Source organism: Orycteropus afer, unplaced genomic scaffold (assembly GCF_000298275.1).
Source record: "Orycteropus afer afer isolate SDZICR_OR568_19922 unplaced genomic scaffold, OryAfe1.0 scaffold00105, whole genome shotgun sequence".
NCBI classification, from domain to species: Eukaryota; Metazoa; Chordata; class Mammalia; order Tubulidentata; family Orycteropodidae; genus Orycteropus; species Orycteropus afer.
The window spans coordinates 8,413,803-8,439,558 of NW_006921692.1; the positions used below are offsets into that span (position 1 = coordinate 8,413,803).

Here is a 25,756-nt window from a genome sequence, read left to right on the forward strand (position 1 = left end):
ACGTCAATGTTTTGTTACATTTGGAATCTTTTCTCCAGGCTCACTGTGTCTAATTTCGAACTCCACGATGTACCACAACAGTAGTCAGAAGCGGCACTGGACTTTCACCAGTGAAGAGCAACTAGCACGACTGCGGGCCGATGCCAATCGCAAATTCAAATGCAAAGCAGTGGCGAATGGCAAGGTGAGGACCTTAGCAGCCGCTTTTCTCGCTCGGCCCCTAAACCTGGAGCAGCTGCAGCGCTCTGGCACTTGCTCATCCCTCCAACCTTTGCCTCCTGGGCGCGGAATGTGTTTATATTCAGGGAATAGGCGAACGGTTTGCCAGATGCTGACGACGCTGTTGCTGTAGCCAAAGGTCAACGAAGTCACTAATTTTTGTAACATGGTGAAGAAACTAGGATGCAAAATCAGTCTGGGCAAGAGCTATCCAGTTCTGCAGGGACATGTCAGGGAAGGCTTCTGCCAGTAGCTAAGCGAAGAAGATGGGAAAAGGTGTTTGGATCCACTGGTGCAAAAGAGGAGATCGGATGTTGCAGGGAGGGTCCGTGGAATGCTCGTGGCAGTGTGTTATGGAGTAGAGTACTTATTTAGGATAAGGCTGGAGAAGGTAGGCAGCGGCCTTGTAAGCCGAAGAAAGGAGTTTGAACTTCATACTTTGAAACATTTAAAAAGAAATTTACCTTATCAGATCTCTGTTCTAGAAGGAGCTCTCCTGGCAACAGGGTAGGCAATGGGATGGGCATAGTGGAGGAAGGAAGACAGGAGACCGTTTGCATTAAACAATTGACTGAGGATGGTTTGTGGTAAGGCCTGAGAGCCAAGTTCCTTCCAATCATGTCTTCAACTTAATCTTTTTAAGAAGTTTCACCACTCTTTGTAACACACGCTTCCTTTCTGCAATTATTTGATGCTTCAGACATGTTACTACTGAGCTACTTTATGACTAGTTCACTTCATTGATTTTTGTTCAATACTAAATATATATATTTATATGTATTATACTAAAACCAAACCAAACCCACTACCATTGGGGGGATTCCGACTCATAGTGATTCCCTTTGGTTTCCGAGGCTGTAAATCTTTAGGGAAGTAGCTTGACCAGTCTTGCTTCTGTGGAGTGGCTGGTGGATTTGAACCACCAACCTTCTGGTTAGCAACCAGTTGCCTTAGGCACTGCACCACCAGAGCTCCTTACAGTGTGTATACTATATATAAATAGAATGCACTGTATGTGTAGTATACATATTATGTTGTTGTTGTTATATGCCGTAGAGTGGGAACTGACTCATAGCGACCACCTCTTGGGTTGCTGAGGCAGTATCACTACGGAAGTAGATTGCCCAACCTTCCTTCTGAGGAGTGGCTGGTGGGTTTGAACCGCCAGCCTTCTGGTTAGCAGTCAAGTGCCTTAGGCACTATGCTACCGGAGCTCCCATACATATTATAGAAATATAAAAATGCCTAGCATATATGTATTTGTTGTATGCCGTCAAGTCAGCCCCGACTCATAGCAACCCTTCCTTGGGTTTCCGAGGCAGTATCACTACGGAAGTAGATTGCCCCATCTTCCTTCTGAGGAGTGGCTGGTGGGTTTGAACCGCCAGCCTTCTGGTTAGCAGTCAAGTGCCTTAGGCACTATGCTACCAGAGCTCCTGCATATATGTATACATATATTTATATATATATTGGGCAATCCTACTTCCGTAGTGATACTGCCTCGGAAACCCAAGGAGGGGTCGCTATGAGTCAGGGCTGACTCGATGGCACACAACAACAACATATATATATATATATACCAAAAAAAAAGTGTGTGTGTGTATGCATGCATACATATATATGTACACATACACATATAAAAATATATACAGCTTGTCATTTTATTGTACTGTGGTGGCTTGCATGTTGCTGCAAGCTGGTAGCATAGCTACCAGCACTTCAAGTATCAGCCTGGTCACTTATGGTGGGCAGGTTTCAGCAGATCTTCCAGACTAAGAGTAGGAAGAAGGAACTGCAATCTACTTTTGGAAAAAAATGACTGCTGAAAACTTTAGGAATAGTGGTGGAACAAGTGGCTGCAATAATGGGCTCAAACAGCAATAGTTGTGAGGATGGTGCAGGACCGGGCAGCATTTCCTTCTGTTGTATAGAGGATCACTATAAGTCGGAACCATCTCCGTGGCACCTAAAAACAACATATATATAATATGTATTTATAAAATATATATATACAGGAGCGCTGGTGCTCAGTGCCTAAGACACTTGACTGCTAACCCGAAGGCTGGCAGTTAAAAAACCCACCAGCCACTCTTTGGAAGGAAGATTGGGCAATCTCCCTCCACAGAGATACTGCCTCAGAAACCCAGGGAGGGGTCGCTGTAAGTCGAATTGACTTGACGGCAAGAAGTTGGGGGTATATATACATAATTATGTATATATATATATGTGTGTGTGTGTGTGTGTATATATATATACACACACACACATATACACACTATATAGTGCATATGTGTATAGTGTATGTATACACACACACATATATAGTATATAGTGTATGTGTGTGTTGTTAGGTGCTTTTGAATATGTTTTGACTCATGGGACCCTAGGTACAGCAGAACAAAACACTACCTGGCCCTGTGCCGTCCTCACAATCCTTGCTGTGCTTGAGCCCATTGTTGCATCCATTGTGTCAGTCCATCTCATTGAGGGTCCTGTCCTTTTTTCACTGACCCTCTAGTTTACCTAGCATGATATCCTTCTCCAGGGACTGGTCTCTTCTAACAACATGACCTAAGTATGAGAGACAAAGTCTGGCCCTTCAAATTTTTAAGGAGCATTCCAGCTGTACTTTCTCCAAGACAGATTTGTTCCTCCTTTTAGCAGTGAGTACTTTTTGCTAGCACCATAATTCAAATGCATCATTTTTCCTGCACTGATAAGCCTTTAACGAGTGTTATTGTTTAATCCTCTGGACTGTCCCATGATGTAGATAACTCTTGTTATACTCATTTTACAGGTGAGAGAACTGAGGCACAAAGAGGTTAAGTAACTTCTCAGTGCTACAGTGCTAGTGAGTGGCAGAGCCAGGATTTGAACCCAAACAAATTAGTGGTAGAACGTCTACTCTAAACCACAATGCTATGCTGTCTGCAGAGTTAACACCTAATGGGTATTTTTTTTTATAAGATTGTATTATTTTTTAATCATCTACTCTATTCTGTAGAAAGCTTACGAAGACAAGGGGTAATGTCTTAAGGCTCAGAATTATCCTTGAGACATTTGCTGACTTTTACTTTAAAATATTTAACTTCTTTTTAATAATTGTTCACATCACATCTTTGAGTGCGCACACATGCCATCATGATTGCTCATACCTTAGTAAAGTTGTAGCCAGCTGACAGTGTGAGGAGTTGTGAAATGATGGTATAATTTTAGTTTATTAAATATTTTCCTAAAGGCATTCTGTATAATAAATTGCAGGGAGAAAATGGTTACTCTCCCTTTGGTTGAGGACATAACCTAAATTTAGTCTGGACAGAGAAAATATTTTAAGACTGTTTAATTCACTAAACTTATAATTTTTTTTTTTTTTTTATTAGGATTTGGGTGAAGATTTACAGAGTAAATTCACTTTTCATACAGCAGTTCACATATACTTTGTCTCATGTCATTGACCAAAATTTACAATGCAGCAGCTCCCCTCCCACTTCCTCCCCATATAAACTTATAATTTTAAATCTAAAGGTTCTTCCAAATGATCCAGTCTTTCTTGAAACTCATGAAGAAATGGCACTCTGTAAATACTATGAGAAAAGACTGCTGGATTTCTGTTCAGTGTTTAAGCCAGCGATGCCAAGGTCTGTTGTGGTAAGTTTTGGTGGTAATAAAGTATAATTTTCTTAGCTGGCTTATGAAATTTGACATCTTTTAACTTTCCCTTTTCTAAATTTGCAACTCAATTGCCAATTCACTCTGTCCTCAAAAATATGTCTTAGTTATATAAATCTTTAAGATGTTTGTTTAGTCTTTGTCATTTATAGATGTTTTAATAAAGGTCTTAAGCCATGAATTTCTGTATCATATTTTAACAAATGATTTAAGTCTCATTTCATAGTCAAAAGAATTTTGAGGTCTACTGGGCAGGTTGTCACATACTTGTTTGATAAAGAAAATAAATTACTTTTTCCTCCAAGTTCTCACCTAGTAAGCCATAGAACTGGTGCTGGAACATGGAGTAGTACTTTTTAACTCTTAACCACATTCCACACTTTTGAAATAATGTGTTCATTCATCTTTTGTAATAATCATCCCCAGCTGAAACTTATGTTGTAAATTTCTTTTTTTTTTTTTTTTTAACCTTGACAGATAAAAACCAGAGGTTTTATCTTTGGTTATAAAATTATCTTATGGTTTTTTCCCATGTATAGTTTCGAGGACTGTATTGTTTGTTTGATTTTTGCTTGGAAAGAGGTAGGAAATGGTGAGGAGAAACAGGTAAATAGAACTTTTTGGCTGTATGGATTTACTATACTAGGCTTTTAATTGCGTTTATCATATGTATTCTTGTTTGACCATCTGTTTATAGAAGATAAGCTGAGATTAAAAAGCTGAAAATAAAGATTAAAAAAAAGGAGGTTAGAAAAATATTTTTGTTTTATCTCAGATTCATCGAGAAGATTATATATAAAAGTATCTTAAGTGAAAATCTGTTTTAAAGTTCTACAGAATGAATGACTTGTGACCCAGTAAAGCACCCCCTACAGGGTAGTCACCATTTTTATGTGGAGATTTCAAAATGGAAGTATATTGAAAATGTTAAATCCAAAAATATTTGTAGTGTTTACTTTTTCTCAATTTACCAGACTTTCACCTGGGAGATCAAAGATGCAGAAAGAATTTTAGATACACATGATTGATTTCTGTCTTCAGGTTTAGTTCCATTCTTTTCTGATAAAAGAACTATAAAATATAGCAGATAAAAGGTCTGTAGTAGTGGTAAGATACAACTATTGGTCTCTATCCATCCAGAGCAAGAGATAAGAAGGAAACCAATGACTTAGAGAAAAAACTGGTGTACGGGACTAATAGTCTACACAAACCATGGCCTCATCTACTCTGAGACCAGAAGAACTAGATGGTACATGACTACCACTAATGAACATTGTGGTAAGGGCCACCATAGATGAATCCTGATAGAATAAGAGAAAAATGTGGAAGAGAACCTCCATTTTTTAAAAAGTTCAGACTTATTGAACCGGATGAGACTGTTGGCCTGAGATAGTCTTTTAAACCTTTAACTGAAACTGTCCCAAGGTCACCTTTTATCTAAATAACATATTGGCTTACAAAATAAAGAATATTACTCAAGGGTAATATTCTTTAGAAAATCATCTGTATGAGACAGAAGTACCAAAACTTTAAAAACGAAAATGAGAAGTTAAGGAGGCAGAGAAACTGGAAACTGAACAACCAAAATTGAAGTGAATGTGTTAATGTGTTAAAAAGAATGTAATCAGTGCCCCCCAAACAATTTGATTAGAAATTGTTGTATGGCTACCTTATCTGCTTTGTAAATTTTCACCAAAAATGCAGTAAAATGTTATTTAAAAATAATAATGGGTATAAGTGATCATTCCACATGAAGAATTTCTCTCTTTCTCCCCCCGCCCCCATTCTGAAAGAGATAAATTGTTATTTCATTGGTTCTAGCTGAATGAGGTCTTAGTTGAATCCAGCCTTGTCACTGGTTGGGCGTATAACTTGAGCAAGTCAGTTAACCTGCTTGATACTCAGTTTCCTTCTCTTCAAAGTGGAAGTGATACTTCACCAAGCTGTTGTAAGGATTAAAATAGGATAATAATTTTGTGCTTGGCACAGAATCTGACACATGGGAAGTCCTCAGTCACTGGTAGGTACAATTTCTGCTGTTTGGTTTGGCAGCAGTGATCACAGTTACAACATAAATTTGAATTGGATTAGAGATAAGTTTACAGTGTAACCTCAACTATGTTACACTGTCAATATTTTTACAAAATTGTTTGTTAAGCTGTGGACATTTGTGCTTTCATGTTTTTTTTTCTTTTAATAAGCCATTGACCATAGCAGGATTATGCAGGGTGTGCTGAGGAAGGACAGCCAAAGGGTGGAAAAGGTTCTTCTGCTTGTATGAGCATTTCTGTAGTAATTCGTCTCAATTTATTTTGATTAAAGAAGAGTTAACAAGTATTGGTATTTATGTAGGGAACATGTACAAAGAATCCTTTGCATAAATAATTTTTCACAAATTTAACATGTAATGTCCAAATAGATTGTGATAATATATACATATATACATATTTTTAACCTTAGGGTACAGCTTGTATGTATTTCAAGCGATTCTATCTAAATAACTCAGTGATGGAATATCACCCCAGGATAATAATGTGAGTATAAGTCTATCTAATTTATTGATTTTCATTCAAGAAGACTTTTACACTATTTGAGCAGGTGTGTGTATATGTGTATGTAAAATATTGACTTTCTAGTAAAGATTAAATTTAGATTTACATTCTGTATTTCCATTTGGAACTTAAGGTTCCTATTTACCTATAATACTTCCCTCCCTATAATACTTCCCTCCCTATAATGCTGATGGCATTTGAACTTTGACTTGCCCAAATTCTAATTCTCTTTTTCTCAAACTAGCTACTTCCCTAAATATCTCTTTGTGTTAGTAGTACCTTTGTTCTCCCAGTTGCTCATACTGAGAATCATTTGTGGTGACTCCGCTCCCTCCACATGCAGTCAGTTCACAATTCCTATCTACAAAGATCTGTTGTGTTCTGCTCTCTGCTTATCACTGAAGAAATGATTCCTGAAACTTACTGACACGCTTGCTGTGAATCATTCTCCTTGTTCTTTTCTTTTTTCCATTCCTGTTTCCACTAGTCTAGGTCAGACCCTTGTTACTTCCAGTTTTGATTTTTGCAGTAGTTTTCTGACTAGTTTCTTGCCTTGAACTTCATGTAATGACCAGGTGAGTTTTGTAGGTTTGTTCCTAAAGTCATAATTCCTTATTCATATGCATTTGAAGACTTCCACTGATGACCTTCCATGATGTTTCTTTGACCTACCTTTCTGGTTTTATTCCCACACTCATATAGTACATGTGTGTACAGCTGTATTTTTTTCCCTCTTCCATCTATATTTTCTTATGCAAAGTACTCTTATTGCTCAATTTTGTTTTTCGTTATTTAGGTTATACTATATAAAATTACCATTAAGTCAAGAATGGTTGAATACTGGCAATTTTGTATTGTTCAGCCTAATTTTATAATCTTATGTTTTCTAATAGATAACAAGTTTGAATAGGCACTTAACTGATTTGACTGCTAACCAGAAGGCTGGCAGTTCAAACCCACCAGCCACTCCTCGGGAGGAAGATTGGGCAATTTACTTTTGTAGTGATGCTTCCTCGGAAACCCAAGGAGACGTCACTATGAGTCGGATCCGACTCGGTGGCAGTGAGGTTTTTTTTTTTTCCCCCCTGCAATGTGTATCATTGTCACTTGTGAATATCAGGCAGTTTCAGAAAATACTTATACCCTTGTAGAAATAAAATATGTAGCTGTTTCTCAGTGTATATGTATGTCCCTCTACTAATCCTTATGTTTTTCCTCTAGGCTTACTTGTGCATTTCTAGCCTGCAAAGTAGATGAATTCAATGTATCTAGTCCACAATTTGTTGGAAACCTTCGGGAGAGTCCTCTTGGACAGGAGAAGGCACTCGAACAGATTTTGGAATATGAACTACTACTTATACAGCAACTAAATTTCCACCTTATTGTCCATAATCCTTATAGACCATTTGAGGGCTTCCTTATTGATTTAAAGGTAAATTAGTTATATATCTAGTAAAGTATACTCCTTTACTGTTGCCCTTTAACCAAAAGAATCCAAACTGTTATTAAAACTTGTCATCTTAATTATTACAACATGAGTTGGTTAAAATGTGAGTATGGTCTGGTTCTCTAGGATGATACTTTTCAGACTTAAGTGTGCATCAGAATCACCTGGACACTTGTTAACTGATTGTTGGATGAGACTTCTAGTGTTTCTCATTGAGTTGATTGGCAAACACTAGTACAGGGATAATGAGAACCAAAGTTGAGCAGCTCAGTTGTCATACTTTCTATTTACCAAATATTATACTTAGGAAGGTAGCCAGGAACAAGACTGAGCCATGGACTTGTCAGTCTAATGGGGTAGACAGTCATCACATGTAGTATGCTCAACGCTGCAAAGGGGGAAATGAAAGATTCTGTGAGAGGGTTTAGCAAGGAGATAGACTAAGGGAAAGGGAAGACATTCTTCGTAAGTGTTTTTAAAGTGGAATTCAGAGTAAGAGTAGGCCTTAGTGGGGTAAAAGCTTGTGAGGCAGAAACCGACTTAGTCAAAGAAACAATGGTATATGTAAACAGAGCTTACAGATATAGGTAGGAGAGTGTCGTGGAGTGCTGCCTGAGTGTAAGGAGAGTCCAGAGTATGGAGTCAGTGCTAAGGATTTTGAATAGTACAAAGGGAAGCCAGTGAAAGGTATAAGTTTGGAGAGTGGCGTGATTAGATTTGCAGCTTAAAAAAATTCTGCTGGTAAGCTCATGCATTAGTCTTTGTCTGATATTCATTGTGCATCTGTGTGTGTCACTTGTAACGTGGACAATGGATTAGAGTAGGTGAAGGGAGGCCAATTAGGGTGCTGTTATTGTAGGCGAGAGATAGCGGTTGGTTTGACATGTGCCCTGGCATTGTGTATAGAGAGAGCTTCCTAGACTTCAGAGATACTTGAGATTTGTAGCAAGCAGAATCAACAAAGCTTGAGGATTGATTGCATATAGAAAGTGAGAACAGAGGAGTAATCTCAGGTTTCTGGCCTGAGCAAACAGATAGATGGTTGGTAATTTACTAGTAACAGGGAAGACTGGCAGAGGAGAGGTTTGTTTTTTGTAGGGGAATTGATGAACTTGGTTTGGGACATGATGAATTTGCATTGTGTGCAGGAGATCTGGTGGGTCATTATTTGTTACCAAAGATCAGAGATGATGACTATCCTGGAGGTAAAGATTTGGTTGTTACAGAATTTTCAGAGTGGATTGGCCATGAGGAGTATATAAAGGATAGTTTAGAGAGGTCCAAGAAGTTGGGAAGAATGAAGAACATCCAGAGTGGTAGGATTTACTGGAGAAATAAGGGGAAGGAGAATACTTTCTAGAAGGTGTGCATAAGCAACTCTAGTTCTGCACAGAATTTAGGAAAAGTAAAAATGACCTGAGCATGTTTGCTGCGTTTAGTGCCCGAAATGTCCTCTGTGAGCTTGGTGAAATTAAGGTCTGTGGAAGGTGGAGGAGGAAGGCAGGTTGGAGCTGTTTAAAAAATGAGTGAAAGGTGAGAAAACATGTATGATAAGGTATATTAAAATGCTTGTCTTTGAAGTGGAAAAAGTTGACAAGTTGAGAAGATGGGAGAACTGCTAGAAATAGAGGTAAGGTAGTGTACTTTGTTTTGTGGGTTTGTGTGTGTATGTGTGAAAGAGAGTGATGTAGTGCAATAAAGCTGAAAGATAAAAGAAAAAACTGAGTATGTGTATAGCTCAAGTTTCCCTCCGGAGTGAGGTAGAAAGGGCTGGCATGGGATTCAAGGAATGGGTAAAAGAATTGGCCTTAGAAGGAATGACAGTGCTTTGAGCAGGACTGTGGGTGACCATACTGTTAGGCTGGGGATTTGGTGGTGGCAGGAAATAGAGAGTACCTTTCTTTGTTCCATAAGAGCAGAGATCATTTTCTGAGAGTAGTAGAAGTTCTGAGAATTGTCAGAGACATTGGCAGGGAAAATGTCATGGACACTGAAAAATGGAAAACAGTTACTATGGAAATGTTATTACTAGGCAGTGTTGAGTGCCCTGTTGAGACCAGTGAACATAAGTTTATAGTAGTAATAGTATCAGACCTCTGGATTGCATGGTTTTTCTAGTGGTAAACAAATCTGGGTGTAGATCCAGAACAGAAAGTTGATGAGATTCAACACTGATGAAGTTTTGCCGGAAATGTATCAGCAGTATAGTGAGGCCATGGGAGTTTGTAGGGAAAGAAGGACCAGAGGACACAGGGAATAAGAGCAAATAGAAGGATGACGGACTGAGAGGTCCTGAGAAGAGAGTCAGAGGACAGTTGTGAGGTAATTGAACAAAGGTGTTGGGAAAATAGGCATTTTTGGTCAGAGTGGAGTATCTGAATTTGTCATAGCAGAGGTCAAGCATTTTGGGTGATGGCAAGGTCTAGGGGTGACTGTGTGATTAACTCTGGGTATGTTGCTTAAGAGTGAGAAAAAGATTCTTACTGCCTCAGGTCTTGGATATCTGAAATAAATATGAGGGTTTAGGGCTTAGGATTTAGGGTTCATCTTAAAGGATGCAAGGAATTAACAGGATTGTCTATAATGTAACTGTGAGATCTTTATTTCTTGGACCTTTTCTGTAATTTTATAGGTATTTGGAAAGGTCTAGTACATTCATGAGGAGCCCTGCTGGTGAGTGGTTAAAACAGTCATCTGCTAACTAAGGGTGAGTGGGTCAGTCCCACCAGCTGCGCTGCCAGAGAAAGATGTGGCAGTCTGCTGCCATAACAGTTCTGGCCTCAGAGATGCTATGAGATGGTTCTACTCTGTTGGGTAGGGTTGCTCTCAGTCAGAATCAACTCAGTGACAACAGGTTTGGTTTTGGTTTAGTAGATTCATTTCAGTTTTTCTTCTTCCTAAAGGTAAACTTTTAAGTAAAAGGAATTTCAAATCTAAATGAGGTGGTGCTGTGGTTCCTAAATATGGCCTTACAGCTTTATCACCTGGATCGCTTAGGAAACTTTTACCTGAGAATATGCATTTTTCTGATCTACTGCAGACCTCATCAGATCTCTAGGAACCACCCCTTCCCTTCTCAGGTGAAAAAAGGACAGAAAGGATTAACATAAATTGAATATAATGTGAAGTACTAGGCTGGTAATTTTAGATACATTATCTTGAAGGATGTATGTCTTGCTGTGGGTTGTGATCATAAATGTTTGAAAGCCACTAGTTAATGGATAATATCAGAGAAGACAGACTGCTAAAGCATGCAGAATTACTGACTGTACTTGTGCCATATTTTAATGGTTAGTATAAAAAAATATTACATGCAAAGATTATTTCTTGTTGCTAGGATGTAGAAAACAGAGTTGCTGTTAGAAAAGCATTCTTTCTGGTTAAGATAAATATTGGACTGTTGCTCCTTCAATAAACCCTCAGAAATGGTAATAATTACACACTTTTTTCCTAGACTCGTTATCCCATGTTAGAGAACCCAGAGATTTTGAGGAAAACCGCTGATGACTTTCTTAATAGAGTGGCGTTGACGGATGCTTACCTTTTATATACACCTTCCCAAATTGCTCTGACTGCCATTTTATCTAGTGCTTCAAGGGCTGGAATTACTATGGAAAGGTATTCATTTGTCTTTTAATTAGATCAGACTTCATTCATTCTGTTTCCACCTCCATGGAGTTGACATTTTTAACTAAGGTACATTTGTGACTGCAACCCATCTATTTTGTGGCTGGAGATGGGGGTTAATGAGGACAACTGAGGGAATATATGAAATTGTCTTTTAAGGACGTCTTTGAAAATTGAGTAAAATCTCTTTGAGCTAAGAGAATAACATGACTAAAGTAAAACAGGTAATCTTCTAAAAGACTTATATATAACTGTCAGTATGTGGCAAATTTAGAGTGTAGCAGATATGAGTGCTGCCTTATCATTATTCCCCTGCTGTAATGCCCCGTGTGTGGCACATGGGAATCCAATCAAGATTTTTTGAATGAATGATGCTATAGGGGATGTCAAACTGTAATTGAACTATAAATAGTAATTGCTAATACATAAATGCACACAAGCTCTGTGATAAGCATTTTACATAAATTCACTAGATAAGCATTTTACATAAATTCACTAGATTCTTAGAATAATGTCTTATATGCATTAAATATTGGGAGCTCTGGTAGCATAGTGGCTAAGACACTTGCCTGCTAACCAGACGGCTGGCAGTTCAAACCCACCAACCACTCCTCGGAAGGAAGGTTGGGCAATCCTACTTCCGTAGTGATACTGCCTCGGAAACCCAAGGAGGGGTCACTATGAGTCGGGTCTGACTCCACGGCACATAACAATTATAACATAACAATGCATTAAATATTATTTCCATATCATATTTATTTATACAGTGTTCTTAGTGATAGTTAGGAGCTCTGGTGCTGTAGTGTCTAAGGCATTTGACTGTTAACCAGAAGGCTGGTGGTTCAAACCTACCAGCCACTCCTCAGAAGAAAGACTGGGCAATCTACTTCTGTAGTGATAACTGCCTTAGAAACCCAAGGAGGGGTTGCTATGAGTCAGGTCTGACTCGATGGCAGTGGGTTTGGGTTTTTACTGATAGTTAATGGTAGATCTAGCATTTAAGCCCATGTCTACCTGAATCAAGCCATACTATTAATGACTGAGTCATACACTCGTATTAGTTATTTACCTTAACTGTCTCAAGCACAGACTAGCAGCAAAATAATTAGTTTTTAATTTATTTATATCCTTTTAAGTTCTACTTGATTTTATTCGTAGAAATAGCTGAGGAAAAAAGATGATAAAACTTACTATGCAGGTTTATAATCCCTCCATAATTTCAAAATCTATGGATATGCTATTAGCAAACCTGAACAAGTGTAATTAGTCTTTATTCCATTTTGTGGGAATATTTCTTTCCTTGCAGAAATACTAGTATTCCTGATGATAGGATGCCACCTCAGACATAACTGAGTATTTCACATTTCATAGTATAAATACTATATTACCTCCTAACACATGAATGAGTCCATATTTCAAAACATCTGGATCCAAAACAGGATTGTGGGCTTCTCTTTTATTTATGATATGCCTCTTCTCTTGACAAGGAGCACATTAGCCTTGTATAAATAACATATGTTTGATCTCAAGGTGATTTATACCTCCACTTATTTATTAAGCACACATTTATTGGGTATCTTCTGGCATTACCCTTCAAGAATGTAAGAATGAACAAGATACAGATCTTGCCCTAGTTAGGAAAGAGAACCATGGAAGTAATTGATGTCTGTGGCATTTACGTGTGGAACTTCCATTCTCTAAAGAAAGCCCTCTTTGCCACATTAGAAATAACCAAAATTTGGATTAATTTTAATATTTTAAGCAGATGTGCATTGATTTTTCTTCTGTAGAGGGGATGAAGCTTCTTAAAAGACTAAATCAGCATTTATTTCTAGCGAGGCAAAATTGAAATTGTGGTCCCTGGGGCTCTTTGGGAATTAAATAGGCTGTTGTAGCTCTGGTAGCGTAGTGCCTAAGGCCCTTGACTGCTAACCAGAAAGGCTGGCGGTTCAAACCCACCAGCCACTCCTCGGAAGGAAGGTGGGGCAATCTACTTCTGTAGTGATACTGCCTCGGCAACCCAAGGAGGGGTCGCTATGAGTCGGGTCCAACTCGATGGCACACAACAACAACAGCTTTCCCAGGGAATATTGTTATTTTGGTGGTGGTTTTCCCTTTGGGGAAGCTTTCAAATCATTTTTCACTTACAGCTGATTTATAGACAAACTTTTGGTTACAATGCTTTTACATTTATTGCTGATTTCAAAGGGGAAGCCCTGTGTGCTATTGTCACTTTCTGGAAGTTGCCTTAGATTATTACTCATAGTATGTTTTGTTATTATTAATTCTGGGTTTTCTTCTCTTTCATTTAGATTTGGAGTAATTGTTCTCATATGGTGGTTTGATATTTTAGATAATTCTTGTTTGTGGATTTAAAGAATTCAAAAAATTAAATTCTAATTTAGGATTGAGATAAAAAAATTCCTAATTTATAAAGCTTCACAGAGGTAAAGGTGAACTGGTCAGCTAACTCTTAGAACAAATATATCACTTTTATGCTTAAGAAATTAAAAGGAAAAGAATAAAAAGAACAAAAGAAGATGGTAATAGTATGAAGTTTTAGGGAGAAGAGGGAAAGGAAGTTACTTTGAAATGCAGATAACCAGCAATGCATTAGTTGTTGTATTGTTCAAGTAGTGCCTGAAGGCCTCTAACTTCAGGAGGATGAGAGAGGATCACCATCAGCCCAAAGCTGGTTTCTATGATCAGGTATACTTCCACTCTTCAACCTTTTACCAATTCTGACACCAGCTGTCCCTCCATCAGCCTGCACTCTCTACTTCTCTTCTGGATTCAATAATTCATTGCAATGGCCACATAGAATGCACAGGCAAAACTCATGATTATGGGGTTTATTAAGGAAGCAACAGGGTACCGCTTGAGATCAGAATCAGACAACATGTAGACAAAGTCTGAAGTCTCCCCCAAAGTGGAGAGCACATCATCTCTGCCTGCTCTAGTGTAGGGCAGTTCTTTCAGCTTCTCTCAGTGGTGTAAGCAAGCCAGCATTGCACACACCTCTCAGCTGTGCTGGCCTCTGGCCCCCTCAAGACAGACCTCTTCTAAGCCCCTATTACAGGCTTTTAGCCCTTGCATTACCCCTCTCAGCTATGCAGAACTCTTAGCCCCCTCAGGACAGGCTTTTTGGCTGGGTACACCACCACCTTAAGCTGTGCAGGCCTCTCTCCCCTTGGCCTCCCCACTGCTAACTAACCAACCCATAGCCAGTGTAGCAGTTTTGTTCAGCTTTCTTAGCTACATTCCTTCCAAGAGAGTTCTTCCATCACCACTTATTGCTGCATAGCCCCTTCTGGGACTGTTTCTGCCAGCTCTGCTACAGAACCCTTTCCAAGCCTCTCTCACTGTCTTCAGTGCTACAGCCCTTGACCAGTGTCACAGCTCTGTTCGGAGGTTCCTCGCCTTCTCTCTCTCCACTGCTTCTCACTTCTCTTTTCTTGCCTCTTTTGCCTTTTCTAAAACTTTCTGCCTCTTTGTTTCTGAAACTTCTTTGGGGTTGGCTGCATATATAAACAGTTTTTTTTTTTTTTTCAGTTTGAAGGCATGGCCCTCCCAGCAGGGCCAGGAACTGACCAGTCCCCTTGGTGAACCTTAGTCACTTCATTTGCATAGTTTATAATTAACTTTATTTGAATAGTCTATAGTATATCGACCAATCCCTGCAAGATATGTAAAATAGATCTATTGACAGGGCAAGCTGCAACCCAGCAGAGGAAAAGTATCAGATCATCAAGTTGTTTGCAGTTTACCCAGGAAATGTCAGTCAACCTGGACAAAAGTAACATTCTCTAGGGTAGAAAACTAGGGCAAAGGGTTTCCTCAGGGCTTGGGGGAAAATCTCTCAAACTTTCTCTGAAGAACCAAGGCAAAAGACCACATAAAAGAACTCATTTCACCAGTTGGTAAGGAAATTACTGATTTCCATATTCAAAATTCATTCTCAGAAAAGATGATGAAGATGTAATGTCCTACCTAGTTCTCAAAATTTTGTAATACAATTTAAACAAGAAGGATAGCTTAAAGACACACAGCACCAAAAATTCTTAAAGCATTGTCTTGATTCCTCCTTTTGTGACTTTTTATCAACCACAAGAAATATTACTGTATCTGTGTATTTTTATAAAGTCTACGTATGGCTTATTAAAAATTCTTTTACTTGGGCTTTTGTTAATTATAGATAAAGTTCAAGTACATAAAACCTCAGAGTAACTAAAAAAAGTATTAATACAGGAATTTTCATACTACTATCAGTGGTTCTGAGAAAAACAGATGAGGCATCATATCACATTTATGGAGCAGTAATAACATCTTTAGGAGCTTTGGTAGCATAGTGCCTAAGGCACTTGACTGCTTACCAGAAGGCTGGCGGTTCAAACCCACCAACCACTCCTTGGAAGGGAGGTTGAGCAATCTACTTCCGTAGTGATACTGCCTCGGAAACCCAAGGAGGGGTCAGTATGGGCTGGGTCCAACTCGACGGCACATAATAACACAACAACTTTGGAATCAATATGTTGTTGTGTTGTTGTTGTTTGCCGTTGAGTTGGCCCCGACTCATAGAGACCCCTCCTTGGGTTTCCGAGGCAGTATCACTACGGAAGTAGAATTGCCCAACCTTCCTTCCGAGGAGTGTCGGGTGGGTTTGAACCGCCAGCCTTCTGGTTAGCAGTCAAGTGCCTTAGGCACTATGCTACCAGAGCTCCTAGGAATCAATGTAAGTAAGACAAAATAGATTTGTAAGGCATGGGATGATAATCTCTTAAGACTGGTTTGAATGCCTGTTTATTCCAAGGAGATCAACTGTAGTTAATTTGGAATTGTTAATAAGGGGAAGACAAGAGTCCTTACTAGTGCCACCCTCCAGATCCAGTACTTCCTGGCTGCATAACATTGGGCAATTTACAAGGTGTAGTAACTTGTACATCCATGTGAGCAGATTCTGCATCTGTAAAATGAGATTGGATGTAGTACTTCGTAGGATTTATATATTAAACACTTGAATATAAATATTAGTACTGTTATTTTCATGTTTTTTACCTCTTAAACATAAACATATAAAAGTATCTTTGAACAGTAAACAATTTTGGTAAGAATTTACTACAGTAAACAATATTGTTAAGAATTTACTACAGCTTATCATTTGATGATCTAAACTGGAGTTTTATGGAGTTCAATATATTGTTATGTAATAGTTTTAAAATAAGTTAATTATAAAAACTGCCCTTGATTAAATGAACATAGAAGAATGTAATTTACATTGTTATGTTTTCTCAAGATGTTTTATCTTTTCAGTAGATTTTTTAACTTTAAAACTGTCTTTCTTTATCAGTTATTTGTCAGAGAGTCTAATGCTGAAAGAGAACAGGACTTGCTTGTCACAGTTACTAGATATAATGAAAAGTAAGTAAAAACAGAATACCTAACAAAAAGTTCTTTTCATACAAAGCCACTTTCAAAATATTAGCAAATACTTAACTTGAAATAACATGTAGAGTTTAGATTTATTTTCATCATGGATGTGTGAAGGATACATTGATGCAGAACACATAGACAGTATATGAAAGCAGGTAGTCTCCACACAGAATTCATCAGAGTAGTAAAAACATGATCAGATTCAGAACAGAGGTAGAGATTCAAAACAGGATCCTTCTAACATGTCCAGAGATACACAATAGGCTGTGAAAAAGATCTGGAGAGAACTAAATTAAGGATAATGCGTCAATTTTACTAGTTAATTTTTGTCATTTGCTAGTGATTTTGTTAGTTGGAATTTGGAAGGCCTTGGTTCTCAACTAGAAGATTTTGGCAATTTCTAGAATCATTTTTGGCTGTCACTGTGGGTGTAGGAGTAGGGGTTTGGAGTTATTACTGGCACATTTGGCACATTGAATGCTTATGGCTACTACACTTCAGGATTAAAAGTCAATTGTTTGTGTCTAAACTTTTCTATGCTGCTTGTTACTAAAAATTTAAGAATATCTTAGTAGTAAATGGTTGTACTTTTTAATGTGTTCAAAGTTGAGATGCTTCGGGGCATATTGGTATCAGTTTTTTATTCTCTGCTTGAATTGATTTTGAGGACTCCCTTTTTAATTGAGTGGATTTGTGACTTATAAAACTGTAGGTCTTCGTTTGTACCACTAGAGGGTTCACTTTCAAAGCTAATTTTCATTTGGCCATAGATTTTAGGATCACAGAATAGGTAAAAGGGAGTTAAACATCATCCACTCTGCTCATCATTTTATAGCTGACAGTTTTATTACTGATATCTTTTCAGTACCTTTGTTTCATTTATTTTTAATATGAAATAAAGTAGCTTTTGATAAAATACACTGATCTTTTTTTTTTTTTTTATTAGGATTTGGGTGAAGATTTACAGAGTAAATTCACTTTTCATACAGCAGTTCACATATACTTTGTCTCATGTCATTGACCAAAATTTACAATGCAGCAGCTCCCCTCCCACTTCCTCCCCATAGTTACCTCCTCCCAGTGTCCATCCCTTCATACTCTTCGAGAGGCCCATTGTCTGCCAACCCTGTATATGATCTTGGATACACTCTCCATTTAGACATACATAATTGTTTAGCTTGTTCACCCATCTATCCGTCCCTATACCCATGTTTGCTTTCATTGACAACTCAGTATTGTATTTACAAAGGGGTTCATATTTGTTGTTTGTACTGCCCATGTAACTCTCTCTGTCTTTCTCATCCTCAATGCTGCCATATTGGTCACTCACATTTGGTACATTGCCCTTCTCTTCACCCAAATCAATATTTATCTCTATCTATCTAACAGCATTCCCTCTCCTTCCCTCCCACCCCTGGTAACCAACAAAGAAAATGTCCTCCAATATATAAATCTTTCCTTAACTTTCACAATAACGGACTAATACAATATTTGTCCTTTTGTGACTGACTTATTTCGCTCAGCATAATGTCCTCCAAGTTCATCCACGTTATGCGGTGTTTTGCAGATTCTACATTATTCTTTAGCGTTGCATAGTATTCCATTGTGTGAATGTACCAAAGTTTGGTTATCCATTCCTCAGTTGTTGGACATCTAGGTTGTTTCCAAGTTTTGGCTATTGTAAATAGTGCTGCGATGAACATCGGCGTGCATGTATCTGTTCTTGTTATGGCTCTCACTTCTTTAGGGTATATACCTAGTAATGGGATGGCTGGGTCAAATGGTATTTGTATTTCCAACTTTTGAAGGAATCGCCATACTGCTTTCCACAATGGTTGTACCATTTTACAGTCCCCCCCAGCAGTAAATACACTGATCTTTAATGTTAAGATAGTTTACCCCTAAGTTTTTCTCCTAAGGGTACTGAGTCACAAATACCATTTTAGTTGAAATCGATTTATTTGGATTATGAAATAAGTTAGTAGCATAGTTACCCACTTGGAGCAGCACATTGCTAGTTAATGAACCCCAGAATTCTCATTATTCCCATAAAAAAATGAGATTTATATTTCTTGGTTTATTTTAATTGAGTAACACACACATTCATGCAAAGGCTATTTCTGCTATTATATAGTTACTGATACAGTAGATGCTTTGACCTAAAGAGAATATTTTGTGTTTTCTCGGTGATACTTCTTGTATAGGTTCTGCATTTTCCCTTTGTTGTTGTTGTTATGTGCCATTGAGTCAGACCCACTTGTAACGACCCCTCCCTTGGGTTTCCAAGGCAGTGGTATTACTACGGAAGTAGATTGCCCAACCTTCATTCCGAAGAGTGGCTGGTGGGTTTGAACCACCAGGCTTCTGGTTAGCAGTCAGGTGCCTTAGGCAGTACGCTACCAGAGCTCCTATTTTCCCTTTGTTGTATGTTAATGCTTTCCTTTGTAAATAGGAAAACAGGAATTACACACTTGGTCTGCCACCTGTAGGGATATTATAAATATGATTGGTGGTAGAGAACTGTATTCAGTAAATCATTGGGATTAAAAAAAAAAAAAGCTTTAACTGAGGGAAAATTCTTGCTAGGATGTACACAGAGTTCAGACTGACTGGATGGTAGTGTATGTGGTACGTCAGGTGGGCTAAACAACAGCCAGCCATACTTAGACAGAAAGTATGATGCTCATTGGATTTTAATGCACAATGACATAAATCCTGTGAATAATCACATCACAAGAATAATCACATCACAGAATACAAGAGTATTTTGTTCTCATAACAACAAATAGGAAAATACCAAAATATTTCATTATTCAGTTTAAATCTTTTAATCTGCATATAGGTATGAGAAACTTGGTTAAAAAGTATGAACCACCCAGATCTGAAGAAGTTGCTGTTTTGAAACAGAAGTTGGAGAGATGTCACTCTGCTGAGCTTGCACTTAACGTGATTACGTAAGTAGGTATGAAATGGTGTCATTCGAGAACAGGTAACTGTTATCCAGTCCAAGTCATTCTTAAATAATTTAACTGTAAGTGACCAGTCTAGCTTATCCTTAAAATAAATCATTTAACTGGTGTTTGTTCATCTAGAGAAAACTGACTAATCAAATCAGAATTTTTTTTTTTTTTTTTTACCCTGGAAAGGACATTTCTAATGGGAGAAAACACAAGATGATAAGTAATTTGGCTTCCATAGTGTAGTTCTGATCCTTTCATGACTGATGTATTCCTGGGCTTGTAGGCCCTGTCCTATTCATTTACTACTGCTGGAATTGCCTAAGCAGAGTTTTTTTTTTAGGGAATCCCTGAACCTTTCATGCTATTTTAGTATTTGAACTCTTTGCAGGTCTGCTGTCTGGTCTGAGGAACAAGTATACTTGTACTGATCTATTTCTGTTAGAGTAGGGAGACTTGGCAAATTACTTAATAAATCTAATCTTTCAGGAGGTTAAGTAGTTGGGGATCTGGTCAGGTAACAGAAATGGTGAAACCACCATAAGAAAACTTACATTTTCTATCATAAGAAAATTTCTGTGGAATGCATTCTGATTCTAAAGTTCTCCTGCCTTATATGTAAAGTTTTAGTGGTAATTGGTGCTGGCATCTTGTAGTTAGATGCATTTTAGATATATTATTGTCACCAAAACTATAGTGCTAAGCACGTTTTAGCGTACAACTTGAAATTTATAGATTTCACTCCTGAGTCACTAGTAACCAGCGAGGAAAAAAGGAGGAGTTACAGAGAAGTAAAGGAATGTTGACTTTAATGAATAAAAATATGAAGTGACCAACTCTTAATTCTCTCTGCTAGCTAGGTAACTGCATGAGCTGTAATCCAGAATTCCTAATCTTCAGCATGACATCTTTCTCCACATTACCGTCTGTTTTGTACAGCCAAGCAAATTCTAAATATTTAAAAGTACTTGTAGAGTGCTTCTGAAATTGTCTCAAAACTGTGTATATGTCTGTTAGACATACTTTTGTAAAGTAAATTATTAAAAAATGAAATGAAAAAGAGACATGCAGAATATAAGCCCAGATTTTATTATTAGATTCATCGTTCATAAAACCAACCTGTCAAATTGCTGTTGAAGTTTCTAACACATAGTTAATGTGTATACTTACTCCAGGTTGGCTGTTTCCAGTGGATGTTTTGTGGATGGACGCTGGTCCCTAAGCCACACTAAGTAGTACAGGCAGTTCTGGATTTTGAACAAGTTCCATTCCTAAGTCTATCTTTAAGTCAAATTTGTACATAAATCAGAGCATGTAGGGATGGTTCATATCTAATGTGAGTTAGTCATGTTTGTCTTAGTATATAATATGTTTTTCTATGCATAAGAAAACATTAAACATTTCCAGATAACTAAAACATCTTTAACATATTAATACAGAAATTTTTAGATGTCCGTGACAAAGTCATACTTGTTATTAAAAAACACTGTATATACCTCAAATTTTTAATATAATAGGTTTTATGAGGGTTGGTTCTTAACTCTGACTTTCATAACCCCAAGAACTGCCTGTACTACTTTAGGATAAAATGTTTTCTTTTATCTTTATTGCTCATGACATTTAATAATTATATTGTCATTATAAAATTAAACAATACAAATAAAGCTAAAGTTCCCTTTGACCAAAACCTAAATCACAGTCATGACCTCAGGAGGTAATATAGCATGCTGTTTGCCTTTGCTAACCTTTTCTCTGCACTGTGTGTATACATGAAATTTGTTACACCTTTTTTTCTTTAATGTTTTCATACTTAATCAATATTTAACTTTTGCCAATCTAGGTGAAAAAATACTATCACCTTGCTGTTTTAATTTGCATTTCCCTGATTATTAGGAGGTATTGATGTTTGTGTAGCTTCTTCTGTATTGTTTATAATCTTTGGCCAATTTTCTGGCAGGTTATTTTTTTGGTTTGTAGGTTTTTTGTAATAGATTCTGTATACTCATCTTTTTATATGATAGTTATTCTCTTTCTTTTCCCTTTTTGATATATAGGAGATTTGTCTGTTTAATGCTTTTACATCTGAGTAACTTTTCTTACCCCTATCTAGATTTTGCATTGCCTTTTGTTTAGCTGTTTAAACGTTTCAACTTAGAATGTATGTGAATGATGTAAGGTGGAGATCTAGTATTAGTTTTTTTGTGTGAATAACCTGTTGTCCTAATCTATTTTTTAATATTTCATTTTTCCCTAGTTATTTGTAATCTTCTGTCACAGATTAAATTCTGATATATACATGATCAATTTTGGGGCCTATCTACACTAATCTGCTCTGGTGATGCATTGCCTAGGGATCTGACTGCTAACCAGGAGTTTGATGGTTCAAACCCACCAGCTGCTCCACAGAAGATGGGGCAGTCTAGTTCCATAGATTTACTGTCTTGGAAATCCAATGGGGGTCGCTATGAGTCAGAATCAACTTGATGGCAGTGGTTTTTTTGTTTGTTTACATTAATCATTGGTCTGTTTAATTCCATGTTAATGTCTTACTTTTAATTACCATAGCCTTTATGGAATATGGTTTGATGATAACTAGGATAAGATCCCCCACTTTTATTTTTTGCAGATTTTCTTTGCTTTTGCATAATCTTTCCCAGGTCAGGGTTAGATATACAGATTAATTTAAAGAATCATTAAGTCTTCCTGTTCAGGAACTCGGCATCTTTTTCCATTTATCTAGCTTTGTCCTTCAATAGATAGGTATATTTTCATGTAGCCTTCTTAGTTTATTACTAGGTATTTTATAGTTGTTATTGCCAGTATTAGATTGCTTATTGATGGCTGTGTCATTATAGGAAGAAGAGGAAAGGCTATGAAGATGATGATTATGTTGCAAAGAAATCTAAGCATGAGGAGGTACGTTTCCTACAAAGGTGAATTTTAAGATATTCTGGTTGCACATTATGGTGTGACCATATTGTTAAGATTTATTGTTCCAGTGTAGCAACATACAGGTAGAGATGTAGGTTTTTAAAGGAGTCTCTAGATGGTGCAAATGGTCAAGCGCTGGAATACTGATTGAAAGGTTGGCATTTAGAAACAAGGTGTCTGAAACATCATGGCCTTGAAAACCTAATGGAGTATATAGTTCTGCTGCACACTGCTGTTGTCATGAGTCAAAAGTCGCCTTGATGGCAACTAACAATGTGGGGTCTTCAAGCCTTCCTTTCTTTCACCCTTCTTTATGTACACTGCCAATTTGTTAAGGGATTTTTCTCACTTCTGCCTTTGCCTTTTCTGAAGGAGTGTAATAGCTACTTAAGAATCCTTTCCTGTGTTCATGGAAGGCAGCAGGTATACTAATACATGCTCTACTTCCTACTCTCCAAGTATTCTGACACTTTTTTTTTATTGTACTTGATAAGTTAGAGATAAATGAATTATCAAGGGTCAAGTCATAGCTGTAACCTTTGTTTCTCATTGGAGTAGCATGGTGAAGTCATGGCAATATTTAAGATTTCCTAGTTTATCTATCTTCTATAATCAGCATAGCAAAAGTACAACATTTTCCATAAGTGAGGCAAGGAGGTAAAAAATACCAGTTATGCTTCAGAAGTATAAATGTTATTCTTACGTATTTTTTTTTCCTTCTTAGGAAGAATGGACTGATGATGACCTGGTAGATTCTCTCTAATCATCTGAAGTTGTATTTCAGTGCTAACTAATCAAGAGAAGAACAAGCACACCTTGCATTTAACTTTATTTTAAAAGATAATGTGAAAACATCAAAATATATTAACTTTTCAAAATTTATGGTATTTTTTAAAAATTTTCTTTCAGGGTAGTTTTATGTAAAATAAAATGCCTTCCAAGGAGCCATAAAAGCACATGGTTTAGATAAACTCACCCTACCACAACTAATACTGAATGCATCTTTCTATGGTGGCAAATCAAAAGTTGCAGAGTATTTGCATATAATTTAAACACAATGCAGTAAGCGAGCTTATTCTTTTTGAAAAAGGCATCACAGAAATCAAACTTAGTAGTCACCTTCATCGAATGTTGTTTGCCTTTTCAATACCTTTATAGATGGCTTCTCGTGCCACCTGATATACGTAGCAATGTGTGTTACTACTGGAACTTCATCTGTTACATGGCACTGAAATCTACTCATCTTGTAATAAATCTTTGTTTTCCTTAGTTTTCTGAAAACATTATCAGATGGGTAAAAGAAAAAAATATGCAGACTTTGAACAGATGTGCCTAGATAAAAATCTTAAGTTGCTATAGGTAAGCAGACAGATTTGTACATTCATTTTTATAATTAACTTATTAAGTCACCTGTATGTAAAGCCATATAAATAAGTATTATACTGCTAGGCATTTTCTTTTAAGATTAAATATTTTCAAGACACATTTAAATTGAGTTGATATAAAAAAATACAGCAAATTACTTGGGTACTAAATCATTACTGCCTCTACCTCACTGTGTGACTTTGGGTAACTTAGTAAACTTCGCTGTGCCAGTTTCTCCAGCTGAAAATGGAGAAAATAATGCCTGCCCATAGAATTAGTTAAAATAGTCCTAATGCCTACTCCTCAGAGAATTACAATAATCCAGACATATATTAAGTGCTCAGTAAATGTTAGCCACTATAGCATTTGTTCAGTTTAACATCAGCTTATGACTCAGTTCCTAAAAGTGGAACCCAACTGTAGATCACTATATTAGACCATTTTTTTCTCTGGAAAAATGAGTTGAAAGAATTGAGAAACTCAGTTGCCCTTAATTAAATTTTATGGAGACACAGCTTTGACATATACAGCTCTTTGGTCCCAAGGCATCCCGGGCTGCACTTAACATAAGAGTATAGGACCATTTACATTAAATCTTTGTATATGAGGGCAATGCTTACTCTAGTCTACATATGCTTCTCTCCAAGAATCTTTTTTATATTCTAGTCTTGAGGTTCTTTGTTTTCTTTTTCCTTCACACTCCGGGATGACAGGAATAAAAGTACAGGAAGTGGGATTTCTCAGAAGTGGAGTGAGAGAAGCTGAAATTTATAATCCTCCATTGTAGTCCAAGATAAGTAGCATTGTTGCTAGGCCCTAGACAGATCTGCAAAATGTTCACGATTTATCATCTCCTGTTTCCCTTTCAGATCGTCAAACTTTGGCACCAGACCAAAGTCCACATTTATCTCTGAAATATTTCCCACCCCACTAAAATAATTATTGATGTTTGAGAGGTTTTATTTCAACACTGACTAGCTAGTTACTGCAGGGCCTACAACGGTTAAGCGCCAAATTTCCCATTTCAGATTAAGAGACAAACATGTAATTAAAGTGTAAAAAAAAGGGGAAATCTTTATTTCATTATAAAAGGAAGAGGAAGAAAGATGATGCAGAATTTCTGGTGGTCGGGACAGTCTGGGCAGAGATGATTGTATTAATATTTTAGGCAAGATTGAAGATTAACAGCTAGGTCAGGATGGCTGACCACTGAGGTATGATTAGTATGAGAATCAAATTGCCTAGCACTAGAGTTTGGACATTTTTGCATGCCATTTACATTTTAGGTGATGCCACTAGTCCCTATCTTTTCCAGTCTGGTCAATGTCCTGTAATATCAGGGTAGGAGACAAATTAGGATACTGCTGTGGTAGTTGTGCTGGAAAACAGGAAAAGAAAGTAATGAAGAGATGAGAAGGGAAAGAATGGTATGAATGGACATCATGATAATAGAGAAACAGCTATGTTGAGTTTAGAGATCGATGGTGAATTGTCATTGAAGCTACATCAGGGCTAGCTCCTGCAAGAGAAACAACTGTCTTTTACAGCATAAAAATATA

At 37.3% G+C, this 25,756-nt stretch overlaps 1 protein-coding gene across 1 annotated transcript; it reads left to right on the top strand.

Moving 5' to 3' along the window:
• The first annotated feature begins 67 nt into the window (after window positions 1–67).
• Window positions 68–23,595, top strand: CCNH (cyclin H). The gene is made up of 9 exons (XM_007943391.2): window positions 68–184; window positions 3,745–3,867; window positions 6,349–6,422; window positions 7,662–7,872; window positions 11,342–11,505; window positions 16,862–16,932; window positions 19,787–19,898; window positions 22,757–22,817; window positions 23,557–23,595. The coding sequence occupies exons 1-9, from the start codon at window positions 68–70 to the stop codon at window positions 23,593–23,595; spliced, it is 972 nt and encodes a 323-aa protein (XP_007941582.1).
• The last annotated feature ends 2,161 nt before the right edge of the window (window positions 23,596–25,756 follow it).

Excerpts from the sequence above, each read along its gene's own strand:
- CCNH (XM_007943391.2), top strand. The coding sequence starts at position 68 with ATGTACCACAACAGTAGTCAGAAGCGGCACTGGACTTTCACCAGTGAA. Across the intron at positions 19,899-22,756 it reads CTTGCACTTAACGTGATTAC|GAAGAAGAGGAAAGGCTATG; the intron begins GTAAGTAGGTAT and ends GTGTCATTATAG. Across the intron at positions 22,818-23,556 it reads AGAAATCTAAGCATGAGGAG|GAAGAATGGACTGATGATGA; the intron begins GTACGTTTCCTA and ends TTTCCTTCTTAG.